The sequence below is a fragment of the Dreissena polymorpha genome, chromosome 1 (assembly GCF_020536995.1).
Source record: "Dreissena polymorpha isolate Duluth1 chromosome 1, UMN_Dpol_1.0, whole genome shotgun sequence".
Lineage (NCBI taxonomy): Eukaryota > Metazoa > Mollusca > Bivalvia > Myida > Dreissenidae > Dreissena > Dreissena polymorpha.
In genome coordinates this window covers 63049612-63062508 of record NC_068355.1, presented here as the reverse complement: position 1 = coordinate 63062508, position 12897 = coordinate 63049612, and the positions used below count along the sequence as shown (strand labels likewise).

Genomic DNA, 12897 nt, shown 5'->3' with positions numbered 1-12897 from the left:
GATTATTTTTGATGTTTCTACTTTATATACACTTATATTAATTAATGCAGCATCAACATACTAAAACAATATACCAGAAAGAGAAAAATAATGCATTTGAATATCAACTGTACTTTCGTTTGACAACTGATCATGCGTTTACGAGTCGAACCTAAATTTAGTATTAGTGTAGATTTGTTCATACGACACAAAGACACAATATTGTTTTAGGGATCATTTCGGCTTACAGGACTGGGTGGGTCACGTAAGAATATCGAATATAAAATATATTTTTATAAACAACTGGTAGCAAGGTGAGTTGCAGATAATTGATCAGTAACCACATTTTAACTAACTATTTTGACCTGTCAATTCTTTTCAGCTCAATTCAACAGTGCAAAATGCCCATAATATCACTTTAAGCATGAGCACAATGATTCTCGATACTGTTAATAATCGAATCAAATAGCAATGCCCGACAAACCACTAAAACAGGTTTGTTCAAAGAACGCGCCTATAAATACGGATACTTCTTGTGTGGCCGGTTGACTCATATATTTAAATTTCACTTCTATTCTTCTTTTGGTTTTCTGTTTTGTATCTATAGGTTTATGACCAGCAATATGTTATAATGTAAAATAAGCCGCGAAAACTCCGCGTAACATCCCGTACTGCGTGTGATGCAGCTAAGAACTGCACAGAAAAAGACATTCGCTATCCTTGATCTCATTCATTAAACTATTTATGCTGTATACTTTTTTTAAAGATATTTCTTGTTTAATCTCACATTAAATTGCATCTATTCCTCATTTGGACCATCAAACAACACTCTAATTTACCCCTGTTAAGTTTCTTTTTTGGACTTCTAATCAAATATTGAACATTATCTCTAAAATGTATGCATTGTAACTTGCCTTATCCTGAAGAACATTAAATGTTTATTTTTTCTTCCTCCAATAGGGTTCTTTGCTACAGTGCCTTGGACATTTATTTCCAAAGACAAAAGACAGCAAATTTAGCAAAGGCTTTGCTATCTAACAGCGGTCAAACAGGAATAATAGAATATCACAATTGTAGTAATGATAATGTCAAAACAGGCTCAACATGCCACCAAATTATGGCTGCCGATGTACGTGGATTCCAGGAAACTTTGACAATATTTCCAGACAACTGATTGAAAGAGATGTTTTTATCAAAATTGGATAATTGAACAGCTAATTGTATGCTAATTGGCCTGTCTTTTGTAATCTTGCGTTGTTGTAATAACAGACATGACTGACAAATGTTTAGCGGAATAAGAGAATGGTACTTTGCAATATAAATCCTTTTATGTTGGATTGTTGGAATTTCATAGCTATGGGGCTGTTCACATACTGTGGAAAAGTTTTTATGAAGGTTAAATGTTTATTCAGTTCAGTGATGAAATCTATTTTTATGCCCCCGTAGGAGGACATATAGTTATCGCACTGTCTGTCTATCTCTACGTCGGTCTGTCCCTCTGTCTGTCCGTCACACTTTGCGTTTAGGTTTCAACAAATGCTCATAACTTCTATGTCCCTTCAGATGTTACCTTCATATTTGGTATGCATGTGTATATGGACAAGGCCTTTCCATACGCACACTCACTTTGACCCCTTTGACCTTGACCTTGAACTTAGGGTCCGCGTTTAGGTTTCGAAATCTGTGTTAAGGGTTTCGAACAATGCTTATAACTTCTATCAAACCGTTTTTCGGGGGCATATGTCATCCTATGGAGACAGCTCTTGTTGCTGTTTAAAAACGAACAGTGGTTGCTGATGTTTTTGATTATTAAGAACACTACTTCGTCTTCACCAGCTGTTTGAAGGCATGTGGAATCTAGCATTTCATATGTTAACTTTATGGCATTTTATTATACTCACAAATCCCAGCTGACCATGTGAACACCGAGTTTGTTGGACAATGCTCCAGTGTGGATCCAGTTGATTCATTGAACAAGAAGAGGTCATATCTTATCTACATAAACAATGACTGAACATCACATTACTTACCTAAAGACTAATAACTTGTAAATATGCAGTGAGATTTCAAAAAGTTATTTGTTATGTGCTGTAACAAGTAATTTGTTTAAAAAAAAACTTACCCATAGTTTCTGTTGTTTCTCAAATAACTTGCAAATATGCAGTGAGATTTCAAAAAGTTATTTGTTATGTGCTGTAACAAGTAATTTGTTTTAAAAAAAACTCACCCATAGTTTCTGTTGTTTCTCATCATGCATTGAGTGAGGACACCAATTAATTTGTCTTTAAATAATACATAGCATGCTCTACATCCTAAGAGTCCATTTTCAAGTGTGGCCTTTAAATAACGGATAGATTACTCCACATCTTTATAATAAGAGGGCATGAGTAAATGTGGCTTAAAGTTTTGATAACTTTCTCTACATCTATGAGAAGTGAACAATAGAAAATGGGGCTATACAATTTTGAAAACTTTTTTTTTACTAGACAATGTCAGTAAATGAGGCTTTTAAAGTAGTTTATATTTGACATCTTTCGTAGAGAAAATGTGTCTTTGACTTATAAATGACTTACTTTACATGAGGCGCCTCGTGAGAAAACCAGGCTAAATGACATTGATGACGTGATTGGGAAAACCCGCTTTAACCGATGTCATTGTTTTACCCGGGAAATATTTTAGTGTTTTGAGTAAAAATAGTAAGCCTATTTGCGGAATTGTTTTTATTTTCGGAGTTACATGATGGATGAAGTAATGGAGGTAAGTATTTAGTTGTTAATAATTGTAGTGTTATGAATGTTTCTGTTTGAAATATGTTAATTTCTATTGCTATAATAACATGAACCGTCTGAAGTGAAAGTAAAACAAAATGTTGCAGTTTTGCTCAATAGCGTTTAAAAATTTAGCAAACTGCTCTATCCAAATCGAAAGCCATGATAGTTATGAAATGCGTTATAGAACTGTATTCTTTATGTACATTTGTAGTTTGCAAGCATGTATTTATGATAGATAGTTAAATAAATACTAACATTGCGTAAACGAGCAACGAATGGTTGTGTACGTTGTTATGAGAAAAATATGATTATCATTAGTTTTGACATTTCAAAATGGTTGTTTCTTTGTTTTCATTTAATAATTATAGTTTTTTGTTTTCATTTAATAAAAATTGTTTATATATGTACCTTACTTTCTTCTCACACTTATGAGCTGTGCCTGTGGTGTAATGGATACATGGAAGCGCTGTGAAATTGATGTTCAGTAGTTTGATTCCCAGCACCGGAACGCTTTTAGTAACTCTATTTGTCTTTTGCAGATAGTTGCCTGCAAATTATTTATAATTTAAATATTTTTGAATTTTAATAACGTTACCTTTCCTAGATTTAATGTGATTTAATAAAAATTTAAGCGCTTTAATATCACCTATGAGCAAAGTGCAACATTCTGAAATGATTATTTTTTAAATGATTTTTAAGCGACTGAATACAGTGCGATGTCCATTTAAAGTAAGCTATTATGTACGCAGTATAAATCAAACTGTAATTTTGATCTAGATTGACAGCTGTGACTACATTTTTTTTATTTAAATGACATACATGTACAATGACATTTGTTGGGAATAATAAGTTCATTATAACATCACTTATTCGCTATTATTTTAATTCAAGACTGTAGTTAATATTCTATGCATACAGTATAGTGAAAGTTAGTAAAATTAATATTAAATTTACTGAGATGCATATGACGTTATTTTCAACACGTGTGATATTAGGCCTATAATATACACGTTTCTATATTTTCAGGAACTAGAATCTGTATTGTCGGAGCATTTTGGTGGGACACCGGTCAACTCACAGGAAGTTCCTTGTATGTATACAAATTATATTATGGAAAAATAATTTAATGTAGTGTCGAATAACTTTCTTAAAAGGATTTTTTTACCATTTTTCAATTCCATACCTTTATCATTTTCTGAGGGGGTAATACGCGCCGAAATATTCAAAAACAATTACAATTATGTTCTATTGCATTTTAATAATTAGACAAATGGAGTTTTTTTTGCATCATTTAGCATTGTATTAAGACATTTCAAATATATCATTATCAGTACAATTATATCAAAACATTTTTGTTTCTGTCAAAGGGCATGCATGGTGTTTGGTGGATTCCGGTTTTGCACACATAAAAAACAGATACCGGAACCACGACTGTGAGACTCTCGCACAACTAACGGCGCTTGTTGACCAGTCGTCTGTTACCAACACTGCAGTCTCGTACCCGACCTGGACATGGCGGCAATGGAAGCCTTTCCTGGAATTGTACTTCAAACCTGTTACAGGAATAATGTAAGTACGTGTTACAGACTTGAATGTTAAAATGTTGAGTAAACTTTAACAATTGATGTCATAACGGTTACTAACCCAGCACTTTTTTTCCACATTACTTGTTTACATTATTTTGTCATGCTTATTTGCCTAAATTAATGCATTTGTTAACCCTTTCAGGCAGTACCAGTACTTCAGATTTGACCAAAGTAAGCCGGGTATTGTGACTGCAAAAATCCAACACGACGGAGAAGAGACGGAATTGCAGATACTGAAAAACCCGACATTTCGGTTCCAGAATGTGGAGCGTCCACATCCAGTTCCCTCTGCTGGATTGAGTGCAGACCGCCGGTAATACTTGCGTCGATCCATAGCCGATTTGTCCGACCAGCGTCAACAGATTATTTCTTTCGAAATTGACTCTTGTGACGATGTGCATATTGTTAATGTATTTAATGAACATCATAACATTGTAACTGTACATGCCAGAAACAGATATGACTTATTGTCCTGAATATTGAGTACTATTATGATACAAATGCTATTTCATTGTTTTCTCTGTATCTGATACTTTACACATCAATGCATTCATAAACTATAGAATTGGTTGTTTTATAATATAATAATTATTGTCCCCTACCCGTTTCACCGGAGGGGACTTACGGTTTGCGCTCTGTCTGTCTGTCTGTCTGTCTGTCTGTCTGTCTGTCTGTCTGTCTGTCTGTCTGTCAGTCTGTTTGACTGTTTGTCTGTCAGTCTGTCAGTCAGTCACAGTTTTCTGAATCATGCGATAACCTTAAAAGTTCTAAATATTTTTTCATGAAACTTGAAACATGGATAGATGGCAATATGGACATTATGTACGTCATTTCATTTTGTTTCTACGTCAAAAATTCTGGTTGCTATGGCAACAAATAGACTAGAAACACTGCTGAAAATGGTGGTTTTCTGGATCCTGCGATAACTTAAAAAGTTTTTAATATTTTTTCATGAAACTTGAAACATGGATAGATGGCAATATGGACATTTTGCACGTTATTTCATTATGTTCTTACGTCAAAAATTCTGGTTGCTATGGCAACAAATAACAAAAAAAATATGACAAAGGTGGAATTTCTGGCAAAGGTGGAGCCGGTAGGTGACTATATTTCTTGGCAAATAAGTCTTGTTATATATAATTATATATAAGCCCTTTGAATAATTATGCATTAAAGGAACAATAATAGTTAAAAGAAACAAACCTGACAATCTGCCCTTGATGTCAAGTAGAAATCGCAAATTTAAGAGTTTTTTTAGGTAGCTCTATATTTGGTTTTGTCGTAAAATGAAGGATAGCGATTTAGATAATCATGTTTTCCTTAAACGTTGCATCAAATTGATACATATATTTATAAATCGCTACGATTTTACAAGTTATGACTTGTTTTGGATCAAAATTGGCCACAAGCCGTCTAAAATCGCGACACGTCACGCTTTTCTTATCGCCGAAATTCTATCGTTGCTCGGAAACAAAATCTAGTTACGAATAATGAAAATATAAAATATACTTATTTTGATCATATTGTTTTTAGTTGTTACCGGTTAAGTGATTTAAAAGTATTGATAAATACCGGTATTGAAATAAATGTGAGACAAGAAAATTACACGACGTCATAAATATAACGTCATAACGTAAGCGAATAAAAAAAACCAGATTATGTGACATCATTAAATACTATTATTCCGCCGTTTTGCATCGGATACTTAAAACAAACATACCGTTATGCTCAGAAAGGTTTGCACTTTAAGAAACTATAAAAATCCCAAATTCGAAAATGTTGTCATTAAGCCCAGTTTTCTCACGACGCTTCTCACATGTTTTATAGAAATAAAATGCAAATCCCAATATGAATTGTAAGATCTTCAATTGTAAGATTTACATAGAACTGCAATTTGATGGTTAGTACTGCACACAAAACAGATGTTAACAACTTTTTTTGCAAACTAGCTGTAAATGGCATGAATGCTAAACAATACAACAATTCTGTTTTATTGGCAATGCTGTTGGAAATTGGAGAGCAGTGTATTGTCAGAATCAGCTAAGATGATGTTATTGTAGTGGACACAGCGATGCATTGTCAATAAGGTGGTGCGATCCAATTTCAATTACGAAGTTTTGCGCTCCTTTGTCATTCAGAGGTGTTTCCCCAAAACCTGTCAATGCCTCTCTTAGGCGATGTACGTGGAAACCCTATCTTTACCATTGTCAGCTTATGATTACATAATATATGAGAGGTTTGTGAAATTAAGTTTTTTATTAAAACCCTTGCACAGGAAATATTTCATTGTCAAGGAGTGTCACACTGACTATGATTGTCTGATAACAGTAAATGAGAAAAAAAACGTACTCGTTATAACAAGAACCTCTTGTGTAAATTCACATTTATTTTAAGATCTTCCTATTTAAATTGATTTTGGAACAAAAGAGTTGTTCATTGTCTAACCTACGACATGTTATACAATGTCAACATACGCTGAAAATTTCAGCAAATATTCCATTTTAATGATGTACTTGTGAGCTTAAAAACGTAAGTAGAGAGGCATACAAAATGACAGCAAGACGCTATCAGTTTCACAATTTTATATTTTGTCCTTGTTTAAATAAAGGGTGCGTTGTGATCTTTTGTGATTTTTTATGTTTGGACTGATTTTACAATTGTTTGCTATAAATGATTTCGTTGACATCAATTGAATAATTTCTTGAAGGCGGTTAATGGAAGATCATATACTGTTCATTGTTACTGGAATAAAAAAGATTTAAATATTTGATTTCACAGTCTGCGTTTTGTTGCTTCTGTTCTATGAGAAATGACTTAGGTAAAATGGACATGTAAGTAACCAGAACAGCAAAAGATTTCTCATTAAAATGTGTTATTTGGTAGACTGAAAATTGTCACATATTTCTGATTTTTCTTTAAAATATTATAACAATGTGCACACAAGTACTGTTCAGCTGCATTGCAAAAGTAAATTAATTTTAATTTAAGAAATCTTTTTTGAATCCTTTTCAAAATATAAATATTAAAGATATGTGTTTGGTCTTGAAACTCTTTTTTATTTCTCTGAAGAAAATTAAGAAAAAATATTGAATTTAAATGCAGATAGAAAAAATCAATATTTAAAATTAAAACATTAGTGACTGCTTCTTTATTGTTGTGATTTTCTGGAAAAGAAGTATAAATGTTGTATTAGAAAATGTAGTTACTTCAAAACAAAATTTGACAAGTACTTGGCAAGGGCGAAAGCATTTGTTCTGTCCACAGACACACAAAACAGGACCAAGGAACTGCTGGCCCTGAATAAATGTTGTAACAACGCACGATTATCACAATGCTTTACAATACAGTTGACAAAAGAGGCTATTTACTTTTAAACGTGTCTGGTTTCATATCATGCACCCTATCTCAAATTGTAGATACTGTCAGAGCTTTTTCATATAGTGCCGACAGTGAATTGACCAACTCGTTATAAGAAGAATTATTTAGACGAAAAGATAATTATTTGTGCCTTGGATATTGTTAACAGTAAATGAAGATAAATATTGTTTGATTGATTGATCGCAGCTATTACAGAAGAAGCCAGATACTCTTCAGTATGAAGTAAAAGGAGATAAATTCACAGATTGTTCTGTAACATTTATTTGAACAATTAAACGGTTTAATTAAGGTCTAGGGTTGGATGCATGTGTTTAATAAGGAAAGGTTATTGTAGGTGTAGAGTTTATTTTTAGATAGTAAAGCACTTAAGGAAAGACTTATTTTATTAACACAATCCCAGAAAGGTGAAACAAATTGGAGATAAAAAAATGTAACACAATGGTAAGTGATTCTTTACCGTATTATTTTTTCTTTTTTTTTCTTTTCCTATATTTTTCGAGTGAATTTTTTTTATTTTGATGTTTTTTCTCAAATATATTATACCTATTTTGAAAATTAATTTCACGCAGCATTTTAATATATACATAAGTTTGTATTTAGGTATAACAGAGCCAGAGCATGGTAAGACTTTACATTTGATATATGTTTGTGCATGTCACACCATTAAAGTTTGTTGTAAATGATACGTTAATATTACACATCTAAACCAAGTCTTGATTTAATTTTCCAATTTAATTTCCATGGAAACTGTTCAATTTATTTATCATTTTTATCATAACATTAAATAAATGTATTTTATGGCTCATTTTATATGACGGCATGAGCTTATTCATTTCAGATATCTTTATTTTATGCTTATTGTGGTCTTTGAAGTTGAATATAATATCTTTAATTCCACTTTACTTAATTTGAATGCATTAAAAACCTATTTGAGAGGCGCTTTCACTTTGTTCGGACAAGAAGTGAATTAACAGACCACAGATTCAGTGTCTTAAATCTATTATTTTCATTTAAGAAAGAAGATAAAATACTTTATGTCTGAAGTGGTGTACAAAAGCACCCATAACTTAATTGAAAAAAATACTGTGCTTTTGTTCTGTTTATGAATTTTATGTAGACAGTCTGACTTTTAAAGGGCAAAAGGTATTTCTGTGTTTCATTAAAATTTAACCAAATAAATGTTGGGTTTAACTTGTGGCTACTGGAGAAAACTAGTGTGTGCTCAGTAGCTCAATATAAGGATCTGATGAACATACTACTACAAGTAAGTGAAGACAACTACTCTGGCAATCAAGGTGCATTATCTTGTAATTTGAAAATGGTAATAATTGATGGATAAATAAAATTATTTATACTAATTAAGCTAAAGCAATTGATATTTAGCAAAAGAGTCATACCAACAGTACAAACAAAAACAATTAAAAGAAACATCATTATTATTTTTTAATCTCATTATCTTAATTTCCCAAGTTCAGACAATGATATTAAATCTTTAGCAAAACTTGAGGTTAAACTTTTTTTTTGCAAATCCCAGAAACCTTGTTTGACTTCCAAATAAGTTTTAAATTGGAGAGCTACTTATGTTTTCAAGAAAGTGTTTACACCGTGGAATTGTCATTTGTAATATTTCTATTTTTTATTTTGTATTCTTGTAATTTTTTTACAGATTATGTCTTATTTTCTTTATAGAAAACAATGATGTTAAGAGTGAGGTAGCAGAAATAATTCATAATAAAAGTTTGTCTAACCTTTTCAATCTCAGCTGAACCAAGACTACATAGTTCATTACCATAATTAATGAGGTGTTTCACATCTAACTTTTATATATTTCATGAAAAGCAGTAAAATATAAAAAATTATCAGAGAAAAGGGGACTTAAAAAAAATTATTCTTTGAATTCAAATTTCTTGACACATTTATAATAGAAAAATTATCAGAAAAAAATGAGCAAAAAATAGCAGTTTATATTTATACTTCTTTTAATGCTGACAAATGCTTATTATAAATAATTGTCAATTGGAATATTAGCTTTACATTTAATTATTTTTAACATGCCTTACCTCTTTAATCCACATGGCTAAATTGGCCACCATATTTGTACTGAGCCATTAGTTAAGTCTTATAATATCTGACAATTTTTTGAGGGTATTTTTATGCATATAATATCATATCTTTCGTTCATTGTTTAAATTTTGTATTTTGTGTTCGTGGTAAAAAATATATAAATTTTGTAAATGACATTTTTGTATTTTTAAGTAATAAAATAATTACAAAAGAAAAATTTATGATTGATATACATTTTGTTTAATTAAAAAATAGTAAAATAAAAATCATTATTTAAAATGGAAATAACAATGATATAACTGAAAACAATGTTAAAAAAATAGCATTTTAAAGTTAATAGTAAAGGGATTAATATTTATGAAAATATGTAAAAATGAAACATACATAAAAATGTATAGGTATAAAAAATGCATGGTGATTTAATTCCTTGTCAACTAGCCTGTTGTTGATTAAACGTGTTATATTTTAGGAGTATGATTGACAAGTGATTTTTTTCAAGTTACAACATTGGCATTCTCACAAATTTTTATAAGCATTTCATTTAAGTTCAGCATCTTCCATGATGACGAATGTGTCATATATTATGAACAGTCTTCCCAATGGGAAAGTCAGTAAACATCGAACTTTTTAAATTAATATCTCTGAAAGCCCACTTTTCGTAACAAAATCTTTTTTGTCATGAACTCAATACAAAAATGTGTATGCAAGAATTTAATAGTCAAACATATCACAGCTGGTCTGATTTTCTTGATACACATATTGTATTATATAATTTAAAAGCACTCAGGCTTGAAATTAAACTATTTTTTGGTAAACACCTGAATGACACAACACCCTTGTTGTATTACGGTACATACTTTTTACATGCAGACAATTGTGACATTTCTTGTAGGGTAATTCTTAAAATCCTCTCCAATGTCACTACATTTGAATGGCTTTTATTCATACTATATGCATAATAAATCAGTATTATTCAGTGTTAATGTTTTGTCAACAAGATGGTATGCAGTTTAAATGTTAAACACATGTCAAATCTTCCTTCAAAATGAACTGCTGTTGTATGTGACTGGTCTTTGAAGTGTTTTAGGCCCTTCTCCATGTATGTCATGACACAGCCTGTGTCAAAGTTTTCCTTCTTTGTTAATTTATTGACTATCACTCTTTTAAGTTGGTATATATTTTAGCTGAATAATTTCAAGCTATTGCCCTGGGGAAAAACAGGTTCATGAACTTCATATATTAATTCATGAAATAATTCATGAATCGATTCATGAACGAGATATTCATGAAAAGTAAAACTTGTGTTTCATGAACTTTTAGAAGGCACGAACTTATTCATGAACTTTAAAACAAAAAAGGTTCAATAATTTTGTGAAAATATTCGTGAATCAATTCATGAACAAGATATTCATGAAAAGCAAAATTTATGTTTCACAAACTTAGATTTCATGAACTTATTCACAAACAAATTCATGACCTCTGAAACAAAACAGTTAATGAACTTTATGAATGTGTTCATGAACAGGTTTCACAAAGATAAATATAGAACTGTTAAGATACAAGTTGAGAAATATTTTAACAGGAAATATGATAGTGACAGAAAAGTATTTTTTATTCCCAGTTAAATATTTTCATAAAAATTGTATGATTTTAGGATCTTCATTTAAAAGACGAAGACGAAGAATAACACAACAAAGTTATGTACTAAAGCTTATTTAACACAGTCATTAAAATCTACAGGAGCGATATTCCTGGTAAACTAAAAGAACTTAAAGATAAAATTCAACATTGTCATAAAATCATTAGAATTGCAGACACTTAATCGGCATAGTGGCGAACAGTTTAAATAAGTATGAAATGATTGGTTATGCTTCTGATTCTTTTGATGACAAAAACATTCATAAAGCAGAGCAAAGAGTGATTCAATGTAGCAAAAATTGGGAAACGTAAGTGAACACATTGCCAAAGAAGTTGAAATGGAACCAATGGCTGATTAGTTTAGCCGGTAATTTATTAAAGACTTAAATAAAAAAAGAAAATCAAAATAAATAAAAATAAATAAAAATAACATAAACCATGTGGCTTCATTCAGCTTGCTTCTGTTTCAACTTCCTGTGCACACAATATTCTTCCTTTTTAAAAACAGCAAAATTCTGTTCATAAAGTGTATTACGTTTATGAATAAATTCTTGAAATTCGTGAACCTGTTTCAAGTTCATGAACTTGGAGTTCATGAATACTTGTGTTATTCATGAATATTTTGTACATTCTTGAACTGGTTCATGACATAAGTTCATGAATAAATTCATAAAGTTAACAAACCTGCTTCAAGATCATGAACTTATAGTTTATGAATACTTATGTGTTATTCATGAATATTTTTTGTCCATTCACAATCTGGTTCATGAAGTAAATTCATGAAGTCCATGAATAAATTCATGAAGTTCATGAACCTGTTTCCCCAGGGTTATAATTGACTAAAGATATTCAATATTGGTATGTTCTAATTCTTCACTCAGAGGAAATACTGTCCAGTAGCTGATCAGCAACAAAACTAGTAAATACAAGCTGCAGTTGGAATTGAACCTGCAGGGTAACCTTGGTTAGACCCAGTTTAAAGTAACATTACTATTCAAAATCAACGAAAATTTCGTACAATTTTTGTTCGTAAAATAAACTTAACCAATTAAAAATCAGTGTTTCTTATGGCAATTGCCGAAATTTCAACGTCAGATGTGGTCTGGTAAAATAGATGTTTGTAGATACAAAATGCTTGTTTTTATTATTGTTTTGCATATCTATTCATACGACACATGAACACTCCAATGTTGTTCGTGTATCGTATGAATAGATATATTCGCAGGAATTAGTTGTGGCCACAAATAAATAAAAACGAGCATTTTGTATCTACAAAAATCTATGTAATCATACCACATCTAGCGTTAAAATTTTGGCTATTGCTATAAGAAACACTGATTGTGAAGGTGTTAACTTTATTTTACGAAATACTTAATGAAATTGTCGTTGATTAAGAGAGTTATAGAGACTTTAAGCTAGATAAAAAAAAGCAACTTTTAATTTTAATGCTGATTTGTGACGTTATGAGTTGCCGTCTGTTG

At 31.1% G+C, this 12897-nt stretch overlaps 1 protein-coding gene across 9 annotated transcripts in view; it reads left to right on the top strand.

Moving 5' to 3' along the window:
• The window catches only part of LOC127832026 (transcription factor Sox-13-like), a 169559-nt gene that overhangs the window by 50987 nt on the left and 105675 nt on the right, over positions 1-12897 (top strand). For 2 of the 9 annotated variants that reach the window (XM_052357192.1, XM_052357205.1), the window contains exon 1: positions 7595-8155. The exons of 4 other annotated variants lie outside the window; for them this stretch is intronic. Coding sequence is in view for 1 of the 5 variants with exons in the window: in XM_052357182.1 (XP_052213142.1) it covers positions 7139-7167 (29 nt within the window). In the remaining 4 variants the exon portion in view is untranslated. Of the gene's footprint in view, positions 1-6933; positions 7168-7594; positions 8156-8314; positions 8336-12897 lie in introns of those variants that run through there. 3 more of the 9 variants (XM_052357228.1, XM_052357223.1, XM_052357182.1) reach the window with 3 other exon arrangements.